Source organism: Pongo abelii, chromosome 6 (genome assembly GCF_028885655.2).
Source record: "Pongo abelii isolate AG06213 chromosome 6, NHGRI_mPonAbe1-v2.0_pri, whole genome shotgun sequence".
NCBI classification, from domain to species: Eukaryota; Metazoa; Chordata; class Mammalia; order Primates; family Hominidae; genus Pongo; species Pongo abelii.
In genome coordinates this window covers 128,788,667-128,813,006 of record NC_071991.2, presented here as the reverse complement: position 1 = coordinate 128,813,006, position 24,340 = coordinate 128,788,667, and the positions used below count along the sequence as shown (strand labels likewise).

Genomic DNA, 24,340 nt, shown 5'->3' with positions numbered 1-24,340 from the left:
GATTTTAAAACACTGTTTTATTAAATGTTTTATTATAACTCTGTTAATGTATCTCTACATAGCACTTTTAAGGCAGATGTGCAGAGATCAACTGGAATAAGCTGCCAACCATTTATATACAATATACATATTTTGCCCAAGAATGCAGTTTTACGAGCTTAAATCACTGAGCTCTAAACCCATCAAACTTTTCTATGATAAACCAGTGACTTTTTAATGTATTCTATCAGCTTTTACTTATTAGACATGGACAGGTCTGTTTTCATATAAATGAAAATCAGGTCTAAAAGATGGCCTTGATAAGAGTTAATACTGTCTGTCAGCTTCAGCACAGAGGTAGGCATTTAAGTCTGAATTCCTTTGCTTGAATAAGAGTGATGCATTCTTCAATCAATCAAACTGGCCACATGCGGTCTCTGCCATTACCAAAATAAAATGCAAATGCACTTAAGAGGTGTCTTGAAACCAGATTATTTCTCATGAAGTACAAGCACTGAAAATAATGTTGGATATCTAGCTTAATTTCTGGTTGAAAACAACGTATTATACTAGGAAAAAGGATGAACGAGGTTGAAGCTGGAGATAATATCAATGAGAAAACTGTATCCCACTTAATTTATGTGTCTAAAGTGTTAGCCAGGTGTTTCAATTAGGGATTCATCTAGGCTAGAATAACTGTTAGGTAGTAAAGCATATACACTTGGCTATATAAACAGTGTACCTAAATACCAAATTCGATTATTTAAATTATAATCTATGCTGGAATTCTTGGATATACATGTAGCTCCTCACTAAACTGTGACATGTTGTGAGCAACATGTCAGTCTTGGTCATGGATATATGAAGCACTACATTCTCTGCAATCATTTCCAGCCGTGCTCCGACTAAAGCCCCACAGTACAGAGTCTGACTTTTCAATTATCTCCTCAGTACATCTATCTCACTTTGGCAAGAGCAAATGGCTCGCTATGATTCAACCCCATTTAAACATGGCAGTGAGCAAAAAATTCCGGAAATGAAGGGGGAAAAATTCTAACTAAATAAAGTGAGTGAAGATGAAATTAAAACAAACATGTTTTCCAAAACGACTAGTAGGGAACCATTTAGGGAAAAACAAAAATAAAATTACGGAGGTCAAGAACTTAGTTTCCTCCAAATAATATTCAAGGAACTGATGAAAAAAATTACAAAGAAGCACTGTAAAAATAAATGGTGGAGGGCAGCAGAATTTCACTTGCTTAATCTTTTTAAAGTGCCAGAATTCACACTAAGCAAAACTAGAGCTTTTAAATTTAGGAAGTCTTAGCAAGCTCAAGTTCTTCCTTGTCAATCTTCTGATTTGCACCTGTCTCCACAAAAGATTTAACAGGCTATATTAGTGATATTAACATTTTAGATTCTTCTGTCACTCAGGGGAATCGTTTTATGAAACTGTTGGAAGTATGTAAGTAAACTGTATTTACTTGACTGGATAGCCACTTGGTTATTCTGCAGCTACACAAGCTGGTACTTGCTGAATTATATAGCATACCTTTCACAAGTAAAGGTACAGATCAAATTGCTTAAGAAATCACTGTTGACTGCTTTGGGATGCTAGGAAAGCCAAGGAGCCCACGATTCAAGCCTAGAACTAGCAAAAATATATTTCTATCCATCCCCAAAATAAGTAAAACCATGTACTAAAGACAGAATAAAGTGGGACCTCAATGTTTCATTCCTATACATGACACTTTTTGAAAGTGCAGGTTAATTTCTTCTTTGGTGAGGCCTAATCTTGCTACTCAGGGACATACTTGATTCCATAAAGCTATTCACTCTTAAGAGCCACTGGATCGACCGACACTTCTTAATATGAATCTGCTTTAGCATGGTGGCAGTCAGCTTCATACAATATGCTTTTTGAGCAAATGTAAGCACTAGCCAGATGTAGGTTTCCCACATTGCATTCCACAGCACCTCATCAGAAGATATGTACCTCTATCTCTCACACAAAAAATTTGACCCGTGGAAAAGTCCATCTGCCATACCTTGTTTTTTAATGAAAAAATATCTGAACCATTCACAAAGTCTGGTCTATGTGCTTAATGAAATGCCTGTCAGTTGTATACCACTGGACAACCACAAACCATTTCTCTTCAAAATATCAATATCCACAAGCAGATATAGAGAGACAATGTGTATAAAAATAAATGAAAGCAAAGCTCTGGAAACCCAGCCTCCTCTCTCAAATGAAAATACTAGAGATAGCACAAGATAAACGGGAGCCCTGGTTCTGCAGAGCTCTTCTGGACAAAAGAGTCATTTTCTCCTAAAATTGCTATGAAGATATTATTCACTACTAGATCCCTCCTGCTATTCATTTTTAGAATGGCTCTTAAAGGTTCTGAACTATTGTCTCCTCAGTTTAAGGTTTCTGTGACTCAAAGTCAGATGCTATTGTAATATCTACTATAAAATATATCATTATAGAAATATTATATACCAATCTCAGATAGGTGCTTGGGTCAATCTCAGGTTTCATTTTTAGTTCTATGGCCAAGAGTGCAAACTTGAGACCTCAGTTCTGCCTACTGTTTAATGTAACACAAGGCAAGTCAACACAGACACAGATATCACCTTAACATACATCAACTGTCCTAGAGAACTATACACTTGTTAAGAATGAAGTAAAGAGGTGAACAAGTGACACCATTTACACGCAGTTGTGTGATGGGAGGCAAAGTGAAATGGGAAGGGAGAAGGCAGGCCAAATGACCAACAGCAACAACATTCAAAATACTTGTAGTGCTGAATCTGTTAATAGTGCTTATTTCCCCCAATTTAAAAAAAAAAAGAAATAAAAATCTGAAAAGGGTAAACTGCCTAATTTTTCTTTTATACTCATTAATTCTTAAAAGATAAAGTAAGAAAAAATATATATATATATTTAACTGGAAAGTATACCAATTTCACTTTATTAGCCTAATTTAGGAATAGGATGAGGAGAGCAGGGTTGAGGTCAGGCATGAAGGAAGAGGGTAAAAACTTGTGATGGTTAAGATCCCTTCAGAACTCTGGCACAGTCCTCAATCACTGCAGCTTTACTGTCAGTCAATGGAGCTGCAATCCAAAAGACGGAAAATCGACTCCTGTTTTCCATTTCTGTGTCCAGTGACTCTTCAGTTACAGTGTGATGAGGTCTACCAGGTTGCCTTTAGGAGGAGTCATGCTGTCAGGAAAGAAATTTACTAAGGTGTCAAAGAGCTGAGTTCTTTGAGCATAGGTGTGATCCACATCAGAAAAGCCTGGTGAAGAAGATACAAAGAAACATCCATTGTGTTTAAAACATGTAACAGAAAAACTAGTTGAGACCAGCAGCAATGTATTTTATAATGGAGAAATCAAATCAGGCTTCAAAACCAGGCAGACATTACTGATCTGACCCCAGTTCTACTACCTGGCTGTGGTGTGATCTTAGGTAAATCAATCAGACTTTCTGGCTTTCAGACTTTGCTTCCTCAGCTGTAAATATGTGATAATCCTGTTTACTTCATACAGTTATCGTGCAGATTAAATGTAGTTACATGAAAAGTGTCTAGCAGAAGGACTGGCACTTTAGTTACTAAATAATACTGATCTCTCTTCTCTTCCTTACAAGGTCTTTTCTCTGCTGGTCCACTGAGGAAATTCCACTTGTCTTTTCTGACTTGTTAATGCTTCTGAACCACTAAAAAAGTTTTTTGGTAATAAAAATATAATAAAATCAAAATGAAAGAGGTCTTTAGAAATTAGTCTAAAATCATTAATGTCTCTGAGACAGCTGGAAGTAGTCTCAGAGAACTGAGTGATAACAGAGATGACTGAGGGAGATACATGTATAATATGTAGAATGGTACCTGCACATAATAAACACTATACCTTTATGCTACTATGTACCAGGCCCTATGCTAGGCACACATTATGTGAGGAATAGGGCAACGAACTACTTTTATCCTGATAAATATTAGAAAGCGTATGACATTTTCAAAAGGCAGGGACTGTTAATCTAAAGGATTTTTCCCTTAACCTCTAATAAACATTCAATTATCAAGTTCATTCCAGCTAAAGGAACATTCAGTAAGATGCTGTCTTCATCAATTGGTTTATCTCAGCTGCTTCAGATTTCTTACATACAAATGAGATATTTAAGTGATAAAATAAAATAAATAATTTCCCCTATTCCTGAAATAGCTGAGACCTGAGAGCGCTGCTAAGTGCCATGAGAAACAGAAACAGAGCCATCAAGAGTTATATATGCCATGGTGTTCAGTGAAGGCGACTTCAGATCAGACTGCTTTTCATTCAACTTAGAGTAACATTTTAGGTCCAACCTGTTTTAATCTTGTAAAAGAACAGGAATCGACCATAACATTGCCAAGGATACCAGTTTCCTGGAAGGAAAATAAACAATACCTCAAGAAAAGCACATTCCTTTTTATTTTTTAAAAATATATTGTTTTAAGTTTGAGGGAGAATGTTCACTTGAGATGAGCTTGAGTTTAACAAAGCCCACTATCGGATCATGGAAATGAATGGAAAGAAATACTCCGAAATATTAACAAAGGTTATCTCTGAACGGTGAGATTAGAGTCTTCCTATTTTATGCTTTTTTTTTTTTGAAATTTCCAAATTGCTTCTTTTTCAACTTATTTTGAAAAATTTCAAACCCACAGAGAAGTTTCAAGAATTGTGCAATGAACACCCCAAATAGCCTTCACTTAGATTCATCTCATCAATTAATGTTTCATCAAATATGTTCTCCCTCTCTCTCCTCTCTCTCTCTCTCTCTCTGTGTACCCCACTGAAAATCTTTTTGCAGAACTATTTGGGAGTTTTAGACAGCTTTGCCTCCTATATGCTCAAACTAATTTCAGCTAAGAACAAGAACATTAACTTACATAACCAATATATATTAAATTCATGAAATTTGACATTGATGTCCCAATAATACCAGTTATTTTTCAGTCACTTTTTTACAGTCATGTTTCCTACTAATCTAAAATCCAATCCAAGATCACACACTGCATTTAGCTTCCAAGTCTCTTGAGTTTGAAATAGTTCCTCAGTCTTTGACTTTTATGAATATTTTTGAAGAGTACAGAACACTTATGAGTGGAATGTGTTAATTTGGGTTGCCTGATTGTTTCTTCATGATCAGATTCAGTTTATGCAGTTTTGGCAAGAATACTACAGAAGTGATAGTGTGTGTCCTCAGTGCATCATCTCAGAAGGCATGTGGTATCAGTTTATCCCAATACTGATGATGTTAACTTTGATCATGTACTTAAGTTGGTATATGCCAAGTTTCTCCAAGGTAAAGGTGTTCTTTTCTACCTTTGTAATTAATAAACTATTGATAGGGAGATAGTTTGAGACTGTGTAAATATCCTGTTCTCCCACAGCCCTGCATCCAATAATTTAGCAATCATTGATGATTCTTGCTAAAACAATTATCAGTTATACGATGGTGATTTTCTAACTCTATGATTCCTTCTACAGTTGTTGACATTCTATTGTAAAGAAGAGCTTTTTCTTCCCCTCCTCCCATTTTACTTATTTGTTTGCATCACTGTGTACTCAGGGATTCTTCTCTTGTTCAATGTTATACTCATTACTGTCATCATTCATTCTGATACTCATACTGTCCTAGATTTGACCAGTGAGAGCCTTTTTGAGCTGGCTTCTGTGTCTTTCTGAAATGTACCCATTAATTTTGGGGTACTTCCTTACTATCTGGTATATATCCAAATTCATCTTTACACAGCTCTGGAGTCCTACTTCCTTTTAGCTGTGACTATTATTTAAAAACCAAGCAAGAACAGCTGTGCTAATTGCCAGGGTGTCATTGTTTCTAGGCCTATGCATATATACCTATCATATGAATACATTTTTTAAGACTATTATAGTTCATGCTTTTATTGTTAATTCTAATTTCTTAAAGCCCCAGAGGATTCTTCCTTCTCTTATTCCATTCCATATCTCCTTTCTTCCACCAAGAAAACCCTGACTCCCAGCAACATCATATGTACTCATTTGCTCAATTTAAAATACATTAAGAGTTCTAGATTTGCTATATATGTACCACTACCAACCAAAACTCAACATTTCTTTGCTTTTATTGTTTGTAGACTATACCTCACTGAAAGTATATAGTCTAAGCACTGTACTAAAATGGCTTAGTTCTTTCTCTTACGTTCTGAGTATGTAGAAGTACAATGCTGTGTTATATTTTTAAAAGAAGATATTGATTCTGTAATGCTACTCTAATAAAGTAATACCATTTTCTTGAGATCAAATTATCTAAGAGGGAAAAAACACTGAGTTCCCGTGTGGTAGGTACTTTAGGTATGATTACATTTCATTGTCACACAAACAATGAAGTATTATAATCTCCAGTTTCAGATGAGATGACTTAGAGAGATTCAATAATCTTAAGGTTATTACTATTTTTGTTCTTCATCTACCTCTTTTACACAGAAAGAGATTCAGTAATTCAATGAAGTCTCACAGCTAGGGAGGGAAGAGATGGAATGTGGAACCCACGTCTGTCTGACTCCAAAGCCCTTTAATTTTTATTAACTTATACTCATTAAGTGCTTAAGTTGTAGGGCAATGTACTAAGCTCATTTAACTCTCAAAGGCACATCTTTTAATTTTTATTTACTGTTTACCTATGAGGAAATTGAAACTTACACTATCATTAGACGAATGGTTAAATTATGGTAGATCCCTATTATGAATAATTATGTATCCTTCATAAGAATACAACTGATCTAGTGTAGCTTCAAAAAAACGTCTATAAGCCACATCATTAACTTAAAAAAATTATGCTGCAGAATATGTTTTTACATTATATAATAAATTAAAACAGCACATACAAACCTATATATTTATATGGGTGTATGCATGCGTATAAACAGTTGATCTTGATCATTTACAGATTCCATATTTGTGAATTTGCCTGTTTGCTAAAATTCATTTGTAACCAACCCCCAAACCAATACTTGTGGTATTTCTGTGGTCATTGCAGACATGTGCAAAGTGGCAAAATTTGAGTTACCATACGCACATGTCCCCAGCTGAAGCTGAACTCTGTGATCTCTGCTGCTCTCTAGTTTCAGCTCTTACTATCCACAACAGCCCTTTCACCATCTGTTTGGTGCCATATTTTTATGTTTTTGGTGGCTTCACTGTTTAAAATGGGACCCAAATGTAGTGCCAAAGTGCTGTCTGGCACTCCTAAGTGCAAAAAGGCCTTATAGGGAAAAATATGCACGTTAGATAAGCTTGGTTCAGGTATGAGTTAGAGTGATGTTGACCATGAACTTAATGTTAGTGAATCAAAAATATATATTAAATGAGGAATCTTTAAACAGAAATACACATAACACGTGGTTATATATTAATCAGTAGATAAAATGTGACCAGAGGCTTGTAGGAACCTAACTCTGTATTCTACTTTGAATAATGAGAACCAACTGCATCTATGTCTGTGTATATGGTTGTGTGTGTGTAAAGATGTATTACGTATAACTGATTATACTTGAGGGTAAAATATAGAGATTGAGGAAAGTTGTTTAAGGAGAATCCTAAGCTTTATATGTAATCAATGTCTTTTTCTAAAAATAAATAAAAAAGGGGTGGGGATCTAGGAAACTCATCAACAATACCACAACTACTTAAATGGCACTGCTAGGACAAAAAGGTGATACTGATTCTAAACCTCATGCTCCTAATCACTATGTTTATCTTACTTTATTTTCATAAATAAAGTAAAATGGAAAGAGGAAGTAACCATTTGAGCAGTGGAAACTGGTAAAGCTCAGTGAGAGGTAGCACATTTAGTGGTTTAGAGAAGGTGCTCTGAAGCCATACTGACAGGGTTTTAATCCTGGTTTTGCCATTCACTAGCACTATGCCTGGGCAAGTTAGTTTAGTCTCTCTGCACCCTTCATATACAAAAGGGGATCACACAGTAGCTACTTCATAGGGCTACTGTGGGGATAATCATGAGTTAAGACATGCAAAGTGCTTAGAAGAGCACTTGGCCCCATAGTAAGTGCTCAATAAATATTAATTAGCTATCAGCGTATCACTAGTAGTATGACTGAAGATAATGACTGCTCTAAAAAGAAAGTGACCTATTAGGAGTAATTTTTTGTTTTTAGAGATGGAGTCTTGCTACATTGCCCAGGCTGGATTCAAACTCCTGGGCTCAAGAGATTCTTCCATCTCACACCACCATGCCTGGCTAGGAATATACTTTTAACTTAACATCCTACACGTAGCTGGATTTTCCTACTTGTGGTAAAGGAGAAATAACACGAATTCTCATTTTTTTTCCTAGCATACACATTATTAAATGTACATTTCTTATTTCTAACACTAAACTTTATATTTGGACTGTAAACTTCTAAAAAGAGTTGTGAGGACCAAAAAAGGACAAACCTGGGCAATACAGTGAGATCTCATTTCTACAAAAAGTGTAAAAAAGCAAAAAAAATTAGCTCAGAGTGGTTGTGCATGCCAGCAGTCCCAGCTACTTGGGAGGCTGAGGCAGAAGGATTGCTTGAGCCCAGGAAGTCCAGGCTGCAGTGAGCCATGACTGTACCACTGCACTCCAGCCTAAGCATCAGAGCAAGACCCTGTCTGAATGAATGAATCAATAAACAAATAGGCAACATGCTTTACAGACCAGATTTTTCCTACTTGTCACATACCCTGCTGAAAATAAGTTTAACTGCTCCAATTCATACTTTCTAGAAATAAGATATAGCTCTTAAACTTAGCAAAGTGACTGAGTTCAACCTTAAAAGTGCCTATAGCCACCAGAAGCTCTAAAATCAAGATCCTCGGAGATTTTCTCCGAGGTCACCAATTTTTCCAAAACTAAGATAATGTCACCTTCCATCTTTCTGATTCTTTAAAATATTACATACAATATTAATACTTTTATTTAATTCTCACTAAGAGATGAACATAAATTGGATTATTTCTGGAGGAAGTCATTCGGAAAGTTTGACTGAAGCTTTTTTTTTTTTTTTTTTTGCAGACCTTAGAAAATGAAATATTCATTTATACAATGAGAGGTACAGTAAATAACCCATTTTATTTCTATTCTAATTGGCATAAAGATAAAATAGTCTGACAGAAAATTAATAAGAACAAGAACCAGGAACTCTAAATAGGCATGAAACCTTATGAAAAGTACTTCTTGTTTATAAATACTAAATCAAATTTCTCGTTATTAAAATTAGAATACAATCTGAATTTGCTCCTTATCCAAATTCACCAGTGTTACAAAGGTGACTTTTTTAAAAAAACAAAGACAAGATCCTGTTATGTTACCCTGGTTAATCTTGAACTCTCGGGCTCAAGATGATTGTCCCACCTCGGCCTCCAAAAGTGTTGAGATTACAAGCATGAGTTATCGCACCTGGCTAGAAGATTAAATTTTTAAGGCAGTCAATAGTAATGGTACCCTGAATGGAGCATTTACTGCTTTACTGTGCTAAGTGTCTTCCAGAATTATTTCATTTAATTCTCTCAGCAATTTGAGGTAAGTATTCCCATTACCTCCATTTTACAGATAAAGAAACTGATAATTAGAAAGTTTAAATAACTTGCTCAAGATCACTTTTAAAAGAGATCCTGACTCTCAACCACCATCTCACATTCCAACCTCCTAATCACTAGGCTATATAATACCTCCCCTCAGACAAGACAGGAAACAACATCCCACAGGAATTTTCCCTGCTTGTATTTTTCTCTTTTTGTGTTTGTATTGTTCTCAGTGTATCTGAGGTTTGTTTAGAATCCAAATAAAACAAACTATTCCTGACAAAATATATTAGTTGGCAGTGAATAGGTCAGAGTCAAAAGAAAGGAGTTAAGCTGAAGGTAAAATATTTGCTGACACCACCCTAATTGATATATTTAAACTGCTGCCAAGAAATTCTTGTTCTAAAGGCTAAAAATAAGTCAGTTAGAGATAGTTTGGTGCTATCCACTAATAAATAAAATAATGGGCCTGGGCTGTGGTATCAGACATAAGGCACACAATAATTCAAACAGAATACATGCCAGACTCCCAATTCATGTATCAGTACGACAGTTTCAAATGCTAGAATTCAGAAGGTCATGAACTTTCCAAAATAATGTTTACACCTAGGTTCTCCAGCTCACACAGTGGGGATTTCTAGTAGCCTAAGGACTTCAACTCAAGTGTATGAATAGTGGTAAATCATTATCTAAATTCTTAGGAGAAACTTCTGGAGTCACGTTTATAGCAGTCTGCTCAGTCTAGTCCTGAGGAATCCTACATATTCTGGAGTTAGAACTTAGGACTGGAGTTGCCTTGATCAGTCGAGAAGCCTCAATCACTCGCTATGGATAAAGGGCAAGACCTCAAGAACACCTGTATTTTTTCATCCCAGTGAAAAGCACCAGAATTATATATACTCTTTTTTCTTTGAGGTACCGTTCACTTTTAAGAGATAAAAGGTCAAATAATGAAGAAACTAAATTGATATCCCAAAGTGTTATTTTATTCCAAACATAAAAAATAGTATTTATATTACATACAATGGAAAATTTCAATACTATTGCTCAACTCTAAGGCAAATAATAACTGCACCAGCATCAATGGGATTAATATGCATTCACTGACCAGAGGAAAGCTGGGAATTTCCATACTTCAAGACTATTATCTTGATAAAAAATGAAGCTACCATAAGTTATCCTGATGAAAATGCCCTTGAAAATTCACCCAAGTAAAGGTCTGGGTTCTAGAGACTACCCACTTTATTACAGTCTTGGTATTTTTTTTTTTTTTTTTTTTTTTTTTTTGAGATGGAGTCTTGCTCTGTCGCCCAGGCTGGAGTGCAATGGCACGATCTTGGCTCACTGCAACCTCCGCCTCCTGGGCTCAAGCAATTCTTCTGCCTCAGCCTCCCGAGTAGTTGGGATTACAGGCGTGAGCCACCGCGCCCGGCTGATTTATTTATTTATTTATTATTTATTATTATTATTTTTTTTTGAGATGGAGTCTCGCTCTGTCGCCCAGGCTGGAGTGCAATGGCGCAATCTCGGCTCACTGCAAGCTCTTCCTCCTGGGTTCCCACCATTCTCCTGCCTCAGCCTCCTGAGTAGCTGGGGCTACAGGCACCCGCCACCACGCCCTGCTAATTTTTTTGTATTTTTAGTAGAGATGGGGTTTCACCGTGTTAGCCAGGATGGTCTCAATCTCCTGACCCCGTGATGACCCAGTGATCCCCCCGCCTCGGCCTCCCAAAGTGCTGGGATTACAGGCGTGAGCCACCACGCCCGGTCTATTTTTTATTTTTAAAGACAGGCTTTCTCTCTGTCACCCAGGCTGGAGTGCAGTGGCATGATCTTGGCTGACTGTAGCCTCTACCTCCTGGGCTCAAGTGATCCTCCCACTTCAACTTTCTAGGTAGCTAGGACTATGGGTGCACACCACTACACCTGGCTAATTTAAAAAAATTTTTTGTAGAGACAAGGTCTCACTGTATTGCCCAGGCTTGGCTCAAACTCCTGGTGGGCTCAAACATCAGCATCCCAAAGTGCTACGATTATAGGTGTGAGCCACTGTGCCCGGCCTACAGTCTAGTTAATAATTCATTAATACTAAATGAGAGTATTACTAAATGAAGACTAAAGTGTTTGAGAAAAACTTGAGTTTCAACCACAAGTTATCTTGAACAATTAAGATAACAAAACTCCCATTTTTAGGAAAGAGATAATCTATCTTCTGTGTTTCCAAAACATTGCCTACTCCATCGCTATTCTCTTGATGACATACAATTCCACAAAGAACAAACTGAGAGGAAAAACTGTTTAATCAACAAGTATTATCTCATAGTGTGTATCAGTAAAACAGCCTGCATTCCAAGGCAGTGCTATACAAATTAATTTATTTTGACTGTGCTTCTATTGCTATCTGTTTGCATACTGACACAGCAATTGGTATAATAGTCATTGCAAACTGAACTGATAAATGATACCTCAAAGTAACTTTGTAGCAGGTTATTAGAAATTTTGCATGATACCTTGAAACTTCATTTGCTCATCTATTTGACTGAAACATCTCACCTGATGTTTCACGTAAAAGAAACCAAATTCCAACCTTCCAAATGCTAGGGCAACTAGCTGGATAAATTATACTGCAATACTTACCTAGAGCTGTAAAATCTGAACCAGATTTGAATAGAGCTGATGCCAGGAGCTGAAACTGTTTAAAAAAAAAAAAAAAAAAAAAGAAGCAAATTAGCTGGCTAAGTGCACTGAAGGAAAATAGCCTTCTATAACTTTGACCATTTATCAGCAACTACGTATTTTTGCATATGTGTGACACAGGTCTATTCACCAAATAGTGGCAAGAAGAACACATTCAGATTACAGAACATAATGACTTTTCTATTAGGCTGCTATTATCATTTTCTAAAATACTGGGCCATGTCCTGGAATTATTTTATTTTAAAAATGTGTTAAAGTATGTACTTATTAAGGAACAACAGCACAACAAAATAAAAAAGGAAACGGTCATTTCAATCTAACACATATGAACAGATTCGTGCCCTGGGCCCTGTTATTGAATTTTTAGCATATATGCATTCTCATCTCAAAAATAAATGTAAGCCACTGTAAAATACCTGATATCTCAGCTGTGTAAATCAAAATCTGAGAAAAAAAGCATGTATAGACCATTCCTAAATTACAACTTAGATTGAGATTCCCAAGTATATATAATTATATTGTTAAAACCCAAAGACCTTTTTTAACGGACATAATGTTGTAAATGTTGCTTAGATTTCCAGGCTGTCAGTTAAAGTTAGTTTAAAACAGACAATGTAATTGAACAACGAAGAAACAGAGTAAGACAAAACTATTGCAACATTAGCAATTTAACAAATAGGCACAAAATAAAAAATCTGGGGAACTATTTATATTTATCTTGAATGAGAATGCAGGAAAAGAGGCAAGTTAAAGGAATGAATTAGAGCAGACAAACTCCTCAATGGAGTTACTTGGCACTTCCCAAGACTTGAGCAGTTAATATCACCAAGTCCTCAGGATATATTTCACATCTATGTTTGCAGCCTTTAATATTTCAGATATTAAATCATGCCAACATTTGTAAGCCCTGATTAATGGTCCTTTGAAGATCAGAAATTGTACAAATATTCCATAGGTATTTATCTAAGCAAGAGTTATGAAAAGGGGGGATAAAAAGAAAAATTTTAAAATGTATAGAAGTTCTTTATATATTCTGGGTATCAGTCCTCTGTCAGACATATCTACTGCAAAGATTGTTTAGTATGTGGCTTATCTATTTATTTATTTTTTGAGGCAGGGTCTCGCTCTGTCACCCAGGTGGGAGTGCAGTGGTGTGATCATGGCTCACTGCAGCCTCAACTTCTTGGACTCAAGCAATCCTCCTGCCTCATTTTTTCATTTTTTTTTTTTTTTTTTTTTTTTTGGTAGAGACGAGGTCTCACATGTTGCCCAGGCTGGTCTCAAACTCCTGGTATCAAGCAATCCTTCCTCCTAGGCCTCCTAAAATGCTGGGATTACTGGTATGAGCCACTGAACCTGGCAATGTCTATTTATGTTTTTAAAAGTCTTTTAATGAGTAGAAATTTTAACTTTTTTGAAGTCCAATTTATCAAGATTTTTCTTCGATGATTACTGCCTTTAGTTCATGTCCAAGAAATCTTTACCTATCCCAATGTTGTGAAGATAATCTGCTATGTTTTCTTCTCAAAGCCTTATTCTTCTGGATTTTATATTTAGACCTGTAATCAATCTTAAATTAATGTTTCAGTAAACAGTGAGAAAGGTTTGAGATACCCAGTTATTCAGTATCATTTGTTAAAAACTTTCTTTTCCCCGTTGGACTTGGTACCCCAGTCAAAAAACAAGTGACCACATATGTATGGGTCTACTTCTGGACTCTATTCTGTGGTACTGATCCATTTGTCTATCCTTAAGCCAGTACCACACTGTCTTGATTATTGTAGCTTTATACAGAGTCCTGAAATCAGACAGTATAAAGCTTCCAATTTTTTTTTTTCAAAATTGTTTTGGCTCGTCTAAAACCTTTGCATTTCCATGTAAATTTTACAGTAGTTTGTCTATTTCCTCAATGACAACAACAACAAAGACCAAACTTACACTGCATTAAAATAAAGGCCAATTTGGGGAAAATGGGCAGCTTTAAACAATTTTTAGTGTTTCAATCCATAAATATATCTCTCCATTTATCAAGGTCTTCTTTAATTTCTTACAACAGACTCATTCTACCCACTGGATATTTCTGATACTAATATAAACTATGCTTTTCATTTTCTAATTGTTCACTGCTAGTATAAAAATTGCTAATAATTGCTTTTTTTTTGGTATTGACCTTGTATTTTTGTAATCTTGCTAAATTCACTTGTCCTAGTATATTGTTTTGTAGACACCATGGGGTTTTGAATGTACATAATCATGTTACCTACAAATGCAAACAAATTTACTTTCTCCTATCCAATCTATATGTTTTTTATGGCTTTTTCTTTATTACACTAGCTAGTGTAATTCTGGTAGAATGTTGAATAGAGGGGCTGATAATATACATTATTTCCTTGTCACAATCTTAGGGAAAAGGGTTTAATGTTTAACAATTAAGAATAGTCCTAGCTGTATGTTTTTCACAGGTGTCCTTTAGGAATTTAGATTCAAGAAGTTTCTTTTTATTCCTAGTTTGCTAAGAGTTTTTATTATGAATGAGTCTGAATTTTGTTAGATGCTTTTCTTCACTTACTAAGATGATCTATGGTTTTCCTCCTTCACTCTGTTAACATGGTGAATTACACTGAATTTTTTTTCAAATGTTAAACTAGCCATATATTCCTAGAATAAACCACCACTTAGTCATAGTACACTAACCTTTTAATATATTCCTAATTAACAAAAATTTTCCTAAGAATTTTACATTTATGTTCATGAAAAATATTGGTCCATGATTTTCTTTGCTTGTAACATCTCTCTTGGGATTTTATTTTATTCTAATTTATTCTGAGATAGGATCCCACTCTGTCACCAAGGTTCAGCGTGCAGCGGTATGATCACAGCTCACTGTAGCCTCAGCCTCCCTGAACTCAGGTGATCCTCCCACCTCAGCCTCCAGAGGAGCTGGGACTACAGGCATGCACCACCACACCCAGCTAATTTTTTGCATGTTTTTGTAGAAACAGGTTTTTCCCATGTTGCCTAAGCTGGTCTCAAACTCATCGGCTCAGGCGATTCACCCCTCAGCCTCCCAAAATGCTGGGATTACAAGCATGAGCCACCACGCCCAGCTTCTGTTGGGATTTTATATCAAAGTTAACCTGGCTTATAAAAGGATTTAAGAAGTATTGCCTTCCTCTAATTTCTGAGAGTCTATGTAAAATTGTATTTTTTTTTCTTTCTTTAAATGGTTGATAAAATTTACTGCTATTATGGGCCTAGAGTTTTTTTTGTTAGAAAATTTTTTATTACAAATTCAATCTCTGTAGTAGATATGGAGTTCCTTAAGATTTTCTATTTCTTCTCGTGTCAGTTTTGGTCAACTGTGTCTTTTAAAGTATTTGTCAATTTCATCAAGTTGCTGAATTTGTCAATGAAGTTTTCCATACCCACTGTACTTTTAATATATGTAGGGTCTAAACTGATGCCCCCTTTTCATTTGTAATGTTGATAATTTACGTTTTCACTTTTTTTCTTGGTGATATGGTTTGGATTTGCATCCCTGCCCAAATCTCATGTTGAATTGGGGGAGGGGTTTGGTGGGGGACCATTGGATCACAGGGGCCAGTTTCCCCCTTGCTGTTCTTGTGATAGTGAGTTCTCATGAGATCTGATGGTTTAAACATGTGTGGCACTTCCCCCCTCATGGTCACTCTCTCTCCCACCATCATGTGAAAAAGGTGCTTGCTTCCCCTTCACCTTCTGCCATGATTGTAAGTTTACTGAGGACTCCCAGTAATGCTTCCTGTTAAGCCTGTGGGCCTGTGAGTCAATTAAACCTCTTTTCTTCATAAATTACCCAGTCTCAGGTAGTTCTTTACAACAGTGTGAGAACAGGCTAATACACTTGGTAAGTCTTGCTTGGGGTTTATCAATTTATTTACCTTTTCAAAAGGCCAACTTTTCACTTTTAAAATCTCTCTATTGTTTGTTTCCTATTTCATGAATTTCTTATTTTCTACTTATTTGGGGTTGAATTTGCTCCTCTTTTCTAACTCCTAAGGTGAAAAATAAATTGTTTTGGCTCTACATACAGGATGAGGAGAAAACTATTATCTTAACAATCTGATTAAATACGTGAACTGTATGTACTGGCTGAAGGATTTTAACACATACCAAGGGATATTACAGACCTCTTTCCCAAACTCTGGATTCAAATATCCAACAGTCACCTCAACATCTTCAGTTGGCTGTCTCATAGATATCTCAAACTGAACATTTCCAAATTTAAACTCCTGAATGCCAGTCAGGAGTCCCCACAAACCAGCTCCCCACAGAACTTTCTCACTTCAGTTGATAGTAACTCCATCTTTCCAGTTTTTCAGGCCAAAACCTTTGAGTCGTTTCTTTCAAACACTAGATCTAATCTATCATAAAATTCTGTTGGTTCTATCTTTAAAATATATTAAGAATCTGCTCTATTTACTTCTCACTGCTCTACTATTACTTTGGGCTGAGCTATAGTAACTCCTTGTTGCCCAGGCTAGAGTGCTGTGGCACAGTCTCAGCTCACTGCAACCTCCACCTCCCGGGTTCAAGCGATTCTCCTGCCTCAACCTCCCGATTAGCTGGGATTACAGACACCTCCCACCATGCCCGGCCAATTTTTTGTATTTTTAGTAGAGACGGAGTTTTACCATGTTGGCCAGGCTGGTCTTGAACTCCTGACCTCAGGTGATCCACCCACCTCAGCCTCCTGAAGTGCTGGGATTACAGGCGTGAACCACTGTGCCCGGCCCAGTACTTATTCAATTCTAATGTACTATATAATTTGCTTCTTTAATGTTTATTGTCTTTCTCCACTAAGATGTAAGTACCTCCTAGGCAGCGATCTTGTTTGGTTTGCTGATATAGTTCCTCTGCCTAGAATGCCTGACCTATTATGGGGAATCGACACACATCTGTTAAATGAATGACACCAGTACTCTGGAAACTCCGCAGAAGTGTAATGAATATAAAATGTGTTATTGTAGCTGAAAACTTATTCTCATTCCTTCTCTATTATAGAAGTCTTCTCTGAAAGTGGTATAATTGATTAGGCATCCTTTTCTCATGCCTTTTCTAGAAAAAAATATCGTTTTTTATAAGATTTATTGTAAGTTCATCACCAATTCAGAACCCATGTTCTGAAGACTGGAGGAAGCCAGTAACATTTTTTTGTTATATAGTTGATAGTCAGCTGTCAATGTCCTGACAACAGGCACAATGATGATGATCATAACAGCTGTGAAAAAAAAAATCTAAAAAACACTTCTCGTGTTTTGAGACTTAAATGAGAAAGTCATTTAATAACATTAAATGTCTGTAAAACATATAAACAGAACAAAAACAAGTTACTATAGAAAATGAAGAACAGTAACGCCCTTCTCAATGAGTGGAATGATTTCCTACAATGAGATCTACATGTCTCACTGACAAATATCGTGAGTATACATGTGAACTGTTACCAGAGGATTTCTTCCCCTCAAACAGACTGTTGGATATAAAACGTTTTAAAAGTTAAATATGTTCACACATTTTAAAACAAAATAATAATACTACGGACCAGTAATTCTCAATGTCAGGAATGTTTTCTATTTTCTGTTCTTTAAGAGCAGACAGAGGAGAATCTTAGGGTGAGGGCATTTTTTTTTTTCTTTTTTTTTTTTTTTGAGATGGAATCTTGCTCTGATGCCCAGGCTGGAGTGCAGTGGCACGATCTCAGCTCACTGCAAGCTCCGCCTCCCGGGTTCACGCAATTCTCCTACCTCAGCCTCCCCAGTAGCTGGGACTACAGGAGCCCACTACCACGCCCGGCTAATTTTTTTGAATTTTTAGTAGAGACGGGGTTTCATCGCATTAGCCAGGATGGTCTTGATCTCCTGACCTCGTGATCCGCCCTCCTTGGCCTCCCAAAGTGCTGGGATTACAGGGGTGAGCCACTGCGCCCAGCCAAGGACATTGTTTTAAAAAGTGTCTGAGGTGATTCTGATGCCAATACACACACACACACACACACACACACACACACACACACACACACACACACACACACACACACACACACACACACACACACACACACACACACACACACACACACACACACACACACACACACACACACACACTTCACCATTTCTTTCTAACTTCTACTAAGGCTCACCAATTCTTGCTAGATTAAGCTTTTATGAAATGGAATGGAAGCTGGTGGCACACAAAATCCTAAGTTGTTACTATTTTAAAAAGAAGAAAAACAGAAACCAGCTACCAAAATTTTAAAAATGGCTCAAATGAACTTGAGATACCTCCCTGTCCTGTTTTTTTTCCCTATTAGTTTAACTTTAAGAACAAACTGTCTTGTTTTCTTTGGCCTACTTGCATCTCACACAGCTGAAATTATTTACTTTGAAATATTGTTTTGGCTCCAAAAAATAAGGAAAAAATGATTGTTCCCAGTTACAGCTATTTTACATAGAATATGGAGAAAATACAAGGAAATCTATGCATAACTCTCAAATGCATGGCATAACAAAATTAACATTAATGGACTCTTCACAACTAAGTACAGTTATAAGTCATAAAAGATTAAATCAAACATATTCTGCCACTTGGCAAAACTATAATTATTTCTCCTATTTGCACAGTATCATGAATTGACTGAAAACTCAAAGAAAGACAATTAACTGTCCCCCTTCATGGGGGTTCTGAAGCATGTCCTGCAGATTCTCTACCTAGTGAAGGGCTGTAATCAATATTGAGAGACTTACGACTTAATTTTATAGTACGAAACTGTGAAAGAGTATCGCTTTGTTATGGTGCTGAAGACACGCAGCCTCTATTGCTTGAAAGTACAATGAACCTGGAGCCTGAAAGTGATTCAACATTAAATCTGACACCTGTGTCAATGCTCAAGCATGCCGGGCACAGCTTGATACTGCTATCACAAAGCCAAAGCAAGGCAGCAGCTAACATGGACAGAGACCTAAGGGTCAGAACTACATATAATCAGCACAAATTCTGTGAGTGGAAGGCAAATGCACTGCAGTTCAGATATTGCTAGATGAACAAGGATGGCTGGCAAAAGGAAAAAATGACAAAAACACAAAAATCATTGCAGGTATTTTCACACACCATGGATAAGCAAACATGTCCTTAAGCATATGAAATCTTCAGAAACAGCTATTTCTATCACAATGTTATGTAACAAAAAACTGAAAAGTAATGATTGGCTAACTGATTTCTCCATCTTAGCAACTAGTGATGAATGAAATCAGTAGCCTATAGACAAACAATACTGCTACAACATTCACATAACTAAATATTAAGGCACCAAGGATTCCAACTCCCACCAACCTCTCTTCATTTTCTCCCTAAGCAACAGGGGAGTTTTCTTTCCTCTCTTGGGGGATCTTAACTATCCACAGAAAAGTTTATATTGAACCACTATGTAATCCTTAAGTAAAATAATCATGAGACTATGGACAAAGTAAAAATTTCTATTTGCTTTCCGAAACACAAAACTAAGTTAAAACTTTATACCTGATAATCCTTTTCTGAATGGACCAAGGGTTTTTGGTGACTTGAATCTTATCACATGAAAACATGCCTATTCAATTTTTATTTCACCTGCTCTGTGACATTTTAGAGATTACTGATGTCATCATATTTTCTTCATTTTCCTTTACATACTCAAGAGCAAAATCATTAAATATAAGTTAGGAAGACATTTAAAAATACTTAATTTCTGAAATTTATTACCACCTTTCTTTACCTCTTTTGTCTCTTCTGGGTCTGAATGATCCACAGTTATATAAAGATCGTTTTGTAAATATTTCAGAGCACTAAGGGGATCCATTTGGGCCTTTTCTTCAAACCTAGAAAATGTAAACAAGGATAATTATCTGGAGTTATGAGAAAATATCAGAAATGTCTTTCAGACCTGGAATAAAATACACTGTTACACTGCGTATGAGGAGTTGTTCTGGATATCTAGAAAATGTCAGTTCAGGAATACAGAAGTAACAATACTGCCATGTAGATAGTGTAGTTGTGGAGTTCTTGAAAATGTAATGGTAATGCCAGGTGGTCGCAGACAGCTGTGGTGCTAGCGACTGGGTAGGAGCATTTCCTATCTTCTCTTAAAACTACAAGGTAGCACTAAACCAACTACCAAACAAAGTGAATATACTACGTATTTTATAAAACAGAACTTTAGAAAATCCCAATGTGTTTCATCCAAAACAAGTAGACATAAAAATAAAAACACTTTCTTAGATTTGTGTATTTTCTAATGGAGATGCTTAACAGATACCTTGGAAACTGAAATAAGCAGGGTATCTTTAAATGAATATCATTAACACTGATTACTTTTAATGAGATTATGTCCATGTCTCAGTCAGTAAAAAAAACTGCAGCAACCACTTATCAAGCATTTGTAATATGCTAGACATTGTATCAAGTATTTTACATGTATCACTTCATCTATCCTCACAATAATGCTATGATGATAATCTATTTTATCATCGTTTATCACACACAAAAAACAAAAAAACAGGGTGTTGTGGCTCATGCCTGTAATCCCAACACTTTGGGAAGTCAAAGTGGGTGGACTGCTTGAGCCCAGGAGTTTGAAACCAGCTTGGCCAACATGGCAAAACCCCATCTCTACAAAAATTAGCCAGGTGTGGTGGCACGTGCCTACAGTCCCAGCTACTTGAGAATCTAAGGTGGGAGGACTGCTTGATCCTGGGAGGTCAAGGGTATAGTGAGCCATGATCGTACCACTACACTCCAGCCTGGATGACAGAGTGAGATCCTGTCTCCAAAAAAAAAAAAAAAAAAAAAAAAAAGCACAACTGAGGTGCAGAGAATGAATCTGGATGAGTTCTCCTAAACAACAACAACAAAAATCTGTAACTATCTATATCTATATATCTATTTGAAAAAGATAACGTCTCTGTTATACCATAATTACATACAGGTTTATTTCTAATAAGTTGGTATACTTTTCAAAATATACAGACACGGAAAAGATGAATTTTCTTTGAGTAGGAAAGACGATGAAGAGCCTTTCACGATGGTGTTCAGGTTGATGGCATCCTTGGTGACAGGGTATCTGTACTTCACACAGGGACAAAGACCAGCAAAATATTACAGCTCTCTTGTACCAGGCAGTACCCTAAGAGTGACAGCCAGGCTTACAGCCTTCAGATGAGAGTCCTTTAGGTAAAGACTATGTTACTCTACCATCTTGTCCACAACAGATTAGATTAGACCAAGGTTTTGGCACCCACGCTTTGATTAGCAGTTTATAAAGTAGTTTGGCAGAATTCTTCCTAATAGGGACACTCTCCCCAGGAAATGCTTTCTAAGAAGATTCTTTCTCTTGGATAATCTGAATATGAGACATATAAGGACATGTAAAGAGCAGACAGAAATAGAGAAGGCAGTAAACAGAAGCCATGAGATGGCAGATTCTGTCTGTCCGTCCATCCGTCCGTCCATCCATCCATCCATCCATCTATCATTCTATGCCTCTATCTACCTATCTATCTATGCATCTATCTAATCTATCTAATCTATCTATCTATCTATCTATCTAGGCCACAAGGTTGGCAGAAAGTCAGCAGTAGTCAGTGGAACAGGACAAGCAGATGGAGAAAGAAGCAGACAGAGGTACAAGGAAAAGCTACAGTAGCACCTGGCTACTAGAATTGTTCCAGTATCCTAAACAATTCTCCATCCAGTTTCACCATTCAAATGCTGAGAAGGTGCCTTAATTCCCTGAATAATCTAATAATAAATCTTTTTCAGCTGAGGTATCCAAAGCATGTCATTATCCTTTACAACCTGAAATAACCTAACCAACACACACCCACAATCCTATATCCAGTAAAGAGATCAGTGTCCTGAAAGTTATGTTTTCCATCTTCATTTTCTAAGCTATTTTTGGCCAGCAAGAACTTATCACAGACTTGTGTCTGCAGCCTAGAATTGTATTTTAATCAACAGTTCTGCCCTGTTCCTAAATTAACAGAAATTAATCCTATAATAATTTTTTTTTGCCCATTTCTACCCTCAAATCATCAAGTTTGGAAACCTGAACGTCGTATGAAAAAATCATAGTGGTATTTTATTTATTATATCAAGTGACATCAGTAAGAAACAAGGAGGTACTTCCTTGGCACACAATATACTTCTTTCCCTCCTAAATTTATATTCTAACTAAACAGAATAATTATTTTCCATTACGAACAAAACAAAAATAAGCCAGTCTAACAGTGTAGTACAAGCTCCCGTATTATAAAAAAATAAATCTGCATAACATTTGAATTAAAAAGGCAATTTTTGTGTTCTACCCAATTCATAGACACAAACTTCTTCTATTCTGTCTATAATGTAGTGATGTCCCTCAAATTCTTGAATTTATCTAACAGCTTGGTAGAGAAAAAGGTCTAAAATAAGCCTTTTATTGTCAGTTTGAATTAGTAGTTGACAAGATTTTCAAGATGCCCTAAGAGTCATCCTCGACTGCTTTCTTTCTCTCATACCCATATCAAATCCATCAAGAAATTCTGTTGGCACAATCTTCAAAGTTTATCCAGAATGTTAAGATGCCTTCCTGATCTCTTGTGGAGTGTCTCTTCCTCTGCCTGTCCCTCAAATGGTGGTGGTCCTCAGAGAATACTCAGCAACCCTTCACCCTTCTTGCTCACCCTGAGCAAGCTCCTTCTCCCCATGACTCACAACTGTAATGTCAGGACAAGTCTTTTCACCAAATGTTCAGATGGTCTCCGCCTGCATGTCTCACAGACTTCTCAAACCTAAAGTACCCCAAACTGAACTAATCTTTTCCAACACATAAACCTGTTGTTTCTGAAGAATTCCCCACCTAAGGGAAAGCAGCCACGAGTTTTACCCAGTTCTTCTGGAAGAACATACAGAATGATTTTTATAAAATACAAGCCTGAATGTGTTACTCCTCTACTTAAAATCTTTCGACCTCCCCTAAGAGTAAAAGCTGAAGGCCCTTTACAAGCTGTCCCTTTCCTAGTCCCTTCAACCTCATTTCCTACCACAATCATCTCACTCATTCTACTTCCACCACACTTCTTCTCAATTCACTCCTCAAATTATTCAGGCATCTTTTTAACTTCAGAGCCTTGACTATTACCTGTCTAGAACACTCCCCACCCCACCAGACAGCTATATGATTCAGTCCCTTTTGTCCCTTAAGTTTCTATTCAAATGCCATCTTCACTGTGCAGTCTATCCTGATATTCTCATTTAAAACTATATTCCCACCCCCCTCACCTGTACAAACAATAACTCAATCTGTTTCTTTTCATAGTATTTACCATCTAACATGTAATATAAATTCCTTATTATGTTTATTGTTAGTCTCCCTTCTTAAGAATGGACACTTGAGGGCAGATTTTTGTTCATTTTCTTCATTGATACGTATGTATATATGACGGTTAAGCGGTGAGCTCTGGAGTCAGAATGCTCAGGCTCAAATCCTGGCTCTGTCACAGAATAATATACAGGGTCTAGCATAAAGTAATTGACGGTCTGGTCTTGAAATCCTGGCCTCAGGCAATCCTCTTACCTCTGCCTCCCAAAGTGCTGGGATTATAAGCATGAGCTACTGCACCTGGCCCTAAAGCAAATTTTTATTACCATATAACACTACAGCAACCAAAAGGAGAGAAACCCTTTTCTGCATTTTTTAGTAGTTTATTGACTTCTAGGCTAAAAAGCAAACATGACTCAGGGTGCGTGCGTGTGTGTGTGTGTGTGTGTGTGTGTGTGTGTGTGAATGTATATGTATATATATGAAAATGTTTGATTAAATGATTTTGCAATTTAATAATAAAGGTGACATAAAACTACAAGCTTTGAAATTGTATTGTGAAACATCAAATTAGGAAGATATAGTATAGTCAACTATACCACTACATTCACTGTTAAGAGAGTTATCAAAAGCTCAGGCATGTGTCATTAAGCTAGAACTGATCTAATTTGTAGTTAGCTTTTAGTTACTTCA

At 36.6% G+C, this 24,340-nt stretch overlaps 1 protein-coding gene across 4 annotated transcripts in view; it reads right to left on the bottom strand.

The window, feature by feature from the left end:
* Window positions 1–2,925: 2,925 nt before the first annotated feature.
* MKLN1 (muskelin 1) overlaps window positions 2,926–24,340 on the bottom strand; it is a 382,321-nt gene continuing 360,906 nt past the window's right edge. For 3 of the 4 annotated variants that reach the window (XM_024249293.3, XM_054558895.2, XM_024249294.3), the window contains 3 exons: window positions 20,066–20,168; window positions 12,217–12,271; window positions 2,926–3,284 (listed from right to left, as the gene is read on the bottom strand). In XM_024249293.3, coding sequence (XP_024105061.1) covers window positions 3,163–3,284; window positions 12,217–12,271; window positions 20,066–20,168 — 280 coding nt within the window. In that variant the 3' untranslated portion in view covers window positions 2,926–3,162. 4 annotated transcript variants of the gene reach the window in all.